This window comes from Antrostomus carolinensis, unplaced genomic scaffold, assembly GCF_000700745.2.
Source record: "Antrostomus carolinensis isolate BGI_N321 unplaced genomic scaffold, ASM70074v2 scaffold40127, whole genome shotgun sequence".
NCBI lineage: Eukaryota > Metazoa > Chordata > Aves > Caprimulgiformes > Caprimulgidae > Antrostomus > Antrostomus carolinensis.
The window spans coordinates 1-5,970 of NW_010326088.1; the positions used below are offsets into that span (position 1 = coordinate 1).

The following is a 5,970-nucleotide window of genomic DNA, read 5'->3' on the forward strand; positions in this document are numbered from 1 at the left end:
GGTGCCGTCTCTGACTCCAGCTTCTCGTGTCTCTGCAGGGGCGCTGGGCATCTCCTGGGTGAAATATTATTGCCAGTACGAAAAAGAGGCAAAAACCTTACGGATGACGCCCATGGACCAGAAGCCTGGAGCTAAGCAAGTGAGTTGCTTTCCTGAAGGGATGTCTGCAAACATTGACCCAGCCATCAGGTCTCACCTCACTCTGCCCACGTCATCTCTTTCCGTGCACAAACAGACATACAAATGCTGCATCCAGGGCAGCAGAGGCCAGCCCCACTGGCAGGAGCAGTCATCTGGCAGTGCCAGTCCTCAGGCTGTGCTGACAGCGGGCTGAGTCCTGACACTGGGGCTATGGAAGGGCTCCTGGGCACGGAGCAGAGGGGTGGGCTTTGTGCCCCTCCCTGCCTGGCCGCACAGGCGGGTGGTTTGGTGTGACCCAAAAGAAGCAACTCTGTGAAGAGAAGTTTCACCTCCCTCTCTCCCAGATGAGCCCTGCAGGGTCTGGCAGTGGAGACGCGGGTTCATGTAACACGAGTGTTGCTGGGGCAGTGGTGACTGGCGAGTTTGGTCTAGTGTGAAATTTCTGCCTTCCTAGACAAGCTAATTTTTACACTTATCCATGCAAATGGGTGGTGAACCTGCAGCCTGGTTTTCACCTAGCCCTCTGGCAGAGATTGCCAGGACTTGAATTACTGGAGTTATTAGATGAGTGCTTCCCAAAGCAGTACTTCTCTGCCTTCGCATGTTTGCACCGTCACTGGTTTGTGACTGTGATTTCTGTTCTCAGAACTGGTTACTGGTGTTGGGGGAGGAGGAGAGGGCAGCGGCTGCAGCTCTAAACTGTGCAATAAGGCAACAATTTGGAGAACTGCTCCTTTCACAAAATGCTTTGGTTTTTACCAGTGAGTGATGTGTCTGGGAGTTCCCTGCAGTTCCTTGGCGTGACAGAGGCGGGGTAGGATGCAGGCGTGGATGATGGAGTACAGCAAGTGCGTCCAGCTGAGTCCACCCGCCCTCCTCTGCCATGGAGCAACGTCCCCCGGGGACTTCCCAGTCAAGCGTGCTGTTCTCCAGTTGGTGATCTCATGGTCTGTTCTTTGGCAGCCCTCTGCACACTGCAGCAATAAAAGAAAATGTATTTTTTGGAAGCCCTTGGCAGAGACCTTGGCAAAAAAATGTCCAAAACATTGATTGGAGAGATCTATTGTCATCTGTGCCGTAAACATGTCTAGTAAGGCCAATTAGTACAGGGTAGGGGCTTGTAAAGATGTAAATTAGTCCCCTTCCCAAACCCTTGCAGTCTGGCAATCTGCACCTTCAGGTCACAGCTGGCCACACAGCTTCAAATGCCACGATTACAAGGAGTGCTCTTACAAACCCCAAACAACCAGCACACACACTAAACACAGCCAGCAGATCTTCACCACAGCGTGAGTCTGAGCTCTGGCAGGCGCAGCAGCGGTGACGGTTGGGGGGATGAACATGTTCCAGGTTTGCTGACTCAGCCCTCGGGTCTGGGGGTTATAAGGTCACCTGGATGTCTCTTCAGGGTTCCTGCAAAGTCGTGGAGATCTCACAGTTGTGTTACAATTGACTCTGCTGTAGAGTCCGTTAATGCCCCTTTAGCAAAGGGCCAGAGCGCAGCCCCGCAGTGCCCGCTCTTCATCTGCATCTACTCTGGATTTCATAGAATCATAGAATCCCAGACTGGTTTGGGTGGGAAGGGACCTTAAAGCTCATCCAGTCCCAACCCCCCTGCCAGCAGCAGGGACACCTTCCACTAGACCAGGTTGCTCAAAGCCTCATCCAGCCTGACCTTCAACACTTCCAGGGAGGAGCAGCCACAGCTTCTCTGACCAACCTGTTCCAGTGTCTGACCACCCTCACAGTGAAGAACTTCTTCCTAATATCTAATCTAACCCTCCCCTCTTTCAGCTTAAACCCATTTCCCCTTGTTTTGTCATTAACTGCCCTTATGAAAAGTCCTTCCCCAGCTTTCTTGCAGCCCCTTCAGGTACTGGGAGGCCGCTATAAGATCTCCCCAGAGCCTTCTCTTCTCCAGGCTGAACAGCCCCAACTCTCTCAGCCTGTCCTCATAGGAGAGGTGCTCAGTTATGTTCTTTTTCTACCAGGTATTTTGTGTCAAGCTGTTTGGACCATCAATGCTGTGGATAATTGGTTGTGCCGATTAACTCCATTAAAAATGCAAGGCAGTGCTGGGTTCATGGTTGGATTAGATGATCATAATAGTCTTTTCCAACCAAACTATTCTATGATTCTATGAAAAATCAGGACCCAGCTGTGTCAGATAACACGAGCACGGTCCTGGCCTCACAGACCAAGTGACTGCCTCACGAGGTTGGTTTGTAGCAGCGTTCCTGCTCGGTGGAGGCACACGCCTTGTTGCTGAGATATTTATCCCTGGTTTGCAGGGCAGTGCCACACAGGCTGGAACGTTTTGTGGTGGAGGAGAAGCCTGGCTTACAAACCCACTGATCTCTGTCTTTGTGGATGGTGGGAAGGACCGTGTTTGCTTCTGGTACCAGTGCCATCAGATCAGCCTGCTGCCCTGTGGGGTGCTGAGGAGCCCAAAATCCTCTCCCGTGTTTCTTTCCTCTAACATTGGCTTTTGTTTTCTCTCCTAGGGCACCTTAGACCTGACACTGAAATCCTGTGTAAGGAGAAAGACAGACTCTATAGACAAAAGGTTTTGCTTTGACATTGAAACTAATGAAAGGTGAGCAGCTTGGTACTCAGATAGCCTCCAAACAGATCAACCCTGTAAACCTGGGTGAAATCACTCTCTGCTGTTTATTAAAAATAAACTTTTGCTTCATTTTCCTGCCTGTCCCTGGGTGGACTCTGCGCAGGTCGGGGACCATCACACTGCAGGCACTCTCAGAAGCCAACCGAAGGCTGTGGATGGAAGCCATGGATGGGAAGGAGCCGGTGAGTGTTGGAGAAGCTGCTGCAGGGCTGGGTGCTGCTGAGCAGTGTCCTCTGCCTGTGGGTGCTGGGGAGAGCAGGGACATGGCCCCTGCCAGGCTCCCTGACAACTGTCCCTTGGCTGCTGGCGCTCAGCCCCTGCCCAGCCGAGGTGGGCTTCGTGCCGTTCTGCTGTTCTGGGGCGTGGGAGCAGGAGCTGGGGTGTTCGAGCAGGGGCTGGGGTGTGGGAGCAGGGGCTGGGATGCAGGAGCAGGGGCTGGGATGCAGGAGCAGGGGCTGGGGTGTGGGAGCAGGAGCTGGGGTGCGGGAGCAGGGGCTGGGGTGTGGGCACCCTCCCCAGCACACCTGGTTTGGAGAGGAAGGGATGTGGGGCAGTGTGGAGGGTCAGCGTCCTCGTGCCAGGCAGCTGGTCACTTGGGGGATGTCTGGGGCTCGTTCAGTTGACATGATGTGTTATTGAGTGTAAAGGATTTTTGATTTTCTATCCAGAATGGCACACACTGTCTGTTATTAATAAAAGAATACAAAGTGTATTTTTGTATGGGGTGAAGGAATGTCTTGACACCTGAATTTTTAAAAGCAAGCAAACAGAAAACCCACAAGCCCTTCAGCCAGACTGTCCACTGCCATTTTTACAGGGCATCTAAAGGACAAACAAAGTTTCCTGTTCAGTTTTTGGGAGACCTCTTTCCTAGAAATAGGCACTCCAGTGAAACGTATGAAGTCAGCAAAAACTCATTTATTGTCTAGATAGCGATATCTTGCTTAATTATAAACTGCTATTTCTTGGGGACATTGTTTTGCTGTTTGTGATTGGCTTTGGGTGATTTATGGGGTGCTGCGTTTTCTTTCGAAAATAAATATTGATTGATGTTGCATTATGTTTTTGTTTTTTTCCTCCACCATTCCCTCCTCTTTTTCAGATCTACCACAGTCCCATCACGAAACAGGAAGAGAGTGAGTCACTTGTGTTGCTGTTCCTCTGGGCTGTCCGGAGGTCGGGCAGTGCATTTCCTTGCTGATACGCTCGTCCTCGGTTTCTGCTGAGTAGGCTGCGTGTTCCCTCCGTGGCAGCAGAGTAACTTCTTCCCTTTTCATCACAGGGTCTGATATTGAGGCCAGAATGAGTTGCAAATGGTCAAAGTTATCGATTGCAGTGTGCAGTTTTTATTGGGACAGAACTAGCGGGATGTGCAGTTCAGTTTGCACCTCTAAACCCCAAAATAACAGAGTGGGGAAAAAAGATCAGTGAGAGACTCTGAGAACATCTCACTTGGCAGAGGTTACAGAAGGAAAATAGAGGTGGCATTTACTTCCCTGTCCCATCCCAACACCCTGTCCTGTGGCTCCCCTTTCCCAAGGGGCTGGACCCTCCTCACCACCCCCGTGGCCCCAGGCAGGCTGGGTCTGCTCCCCTGGGCCTTCGTTAGCTGGGCAAAGACTTGTGTTCTGTATCTTGGAGCTTACTTTTACCAGCACTTTAATTAGCTGACTTTAATGAGCATAGAGGTGGCATTATCAGAGGCATAAGCATGAAATCTGTTGTTTCACTGTGTTTGCATTACATGCTTGGAAAGAATGTGACTCGGTGTTTCACAAAGGTAAATACGCTCTGGTTTTAATAGATTAGAGCCAGAAATGCTTCAAGTCGTATCACACCACTCAGTATCAGGTCCCGAGTGGGTCTGTGCTTGAAGGGTCTTTACTCATTCCTGTGTTAGAGCTGAGGTGCGTCTGAGCTTTCTGTTGCTGTTGTTCAGAGAAGAGAGAATCTTTATAAATAACTTGCTGAAAATACAGTGATTTTATAGGATTCCCCAACGCGGCCTGTGCTGCGACTGGAGTTGGTCCAGACGTGGCTGGTTTTTTAAGCAGAATGTTGTTTTACATTAAAAAAACCCCAAAGCAACCACTCCCTCCCAAAAACCCTATAGCTCACTCCTCTTCCCCCCAAAAAAAGCCAAAACAAACCCAGCAGCAGCAGCGTGGTCATTTAGGAGAAATTCAAGAGAAATGTTTGCACTGAGCAGGAAAATATTTCACATTGTAACTCAGACGTTCCTTCCAGATATCCTGGGGAAATTAGCAGAAGCAGTGGTGTGATTACAGAAGCTGAAATATGTGTATAGAAAAAAAAATCCTCATTTTCTACCTGCTCCACGCTGCCTGCGAGACAGGCACAGAGATGGGCTGCGGTTAACGGGCTGGAGCAAAATCTGCCTTCTGCTTTACTTGGCGTATCAAGCTGGATTGGCTTTGCTTTTTAATCTAGTAGATAAGCAGAAATTACACGATCTTGTGATGTGGAAGAGCTTTAGCTGCGATTTTGCAGTGCTCTGGGAGTGATTAAACCACTTCTTATCAGGCAGAAATTCACATGTGGCGGGACTCTGCTTTACACTTTTATTATTGAAGCTAGAAAGCGGGTAGGGAGCAATGCTGTAACTCAGAATTTAAGGGAAAATGTAGAACAGGTGGCACTAAGAGTTCCCTGTCAGATTTAAAGAATGCCCATGTGTTCACAGAGGGCCGTACGCGGTGCAGGTGCGCCTGTGATCCCGGCTGGGTGGGTGCTGGGGGGTTGCAGCTCTGTGTGCTGAGCGGGGTCTGGCCGCGGGGCTCTCCCAGGGCGAGCTGCTAACCCCGCTGCTCTTCTTTGGAACAGTGGAGCTGAACGAGGTGGGCTTCAAGTTTGTCCGGAAGTGCATCAACGCGGTGGAAACGAAAGGTGAGGCGCCCGCGTGGCCTCAGGCAGCCTGGAGCTGCGTGGTGTGTCCTGCGGCATCGCGCCGTTAAAAGCCAGAGTCTCGTGTCAGAGGAGCAGGAATCCTGCACGGTCCGGAACGTCGCTGGGCCAAATACCAGTTACTGCTGAATTTCCACTTTTGTGCTGTTTTCATTCATCAGTTTCCCATCTTTGGCTCTGAGAAAACTCATTGTTGGGCGGAAGGAGAACAGCTCTGGAAGTCTGTCAGTACTGGGGGGACAGGCAGGGGTTAACTGGGGTGCAGGGGTTAACTGGGG

General features: G+C 50.7%; 1 protein-coding gene across 1 annotated transcript in view; it reads left to right on the forward strand.

Annotated features, from left to right (window-relative positions):
* Positions 1 to 37: 37 nt before the first annotated feature.
* OPHN1 (oligophrenin 1) overlaps positions 38 to 5,970 on the forward strand; it is a gene marked incomplete at both ends in the record, with an annotated part of 17,349 nt that continues 11,416 nt past the window's right edge. Inside the window, 5 exons of the mRNA XM_010171462.2 lie at positions 38 to 139; positions 2,646 to 2,737; positions 2,871 to 2,949; positions 3,870 to 3,903; positions 5,612 to 5,674. Of these exons, the coding sequence (XP_010169764.2) occupies positions 38 to 139; positions 2,646 to 2,737; positions 2,871 to 2,949; positions 3,870 to 3,903; positions 5,612 to 5,674 (370 nt within the window). The remainder of the gene's footprint in view (positions 140 to 2,645; positions 2,738 to 2,870; positions 2,950 to 3,869; positions 3,904 to 5,611; positions 5,675 to 5,970) is intronic.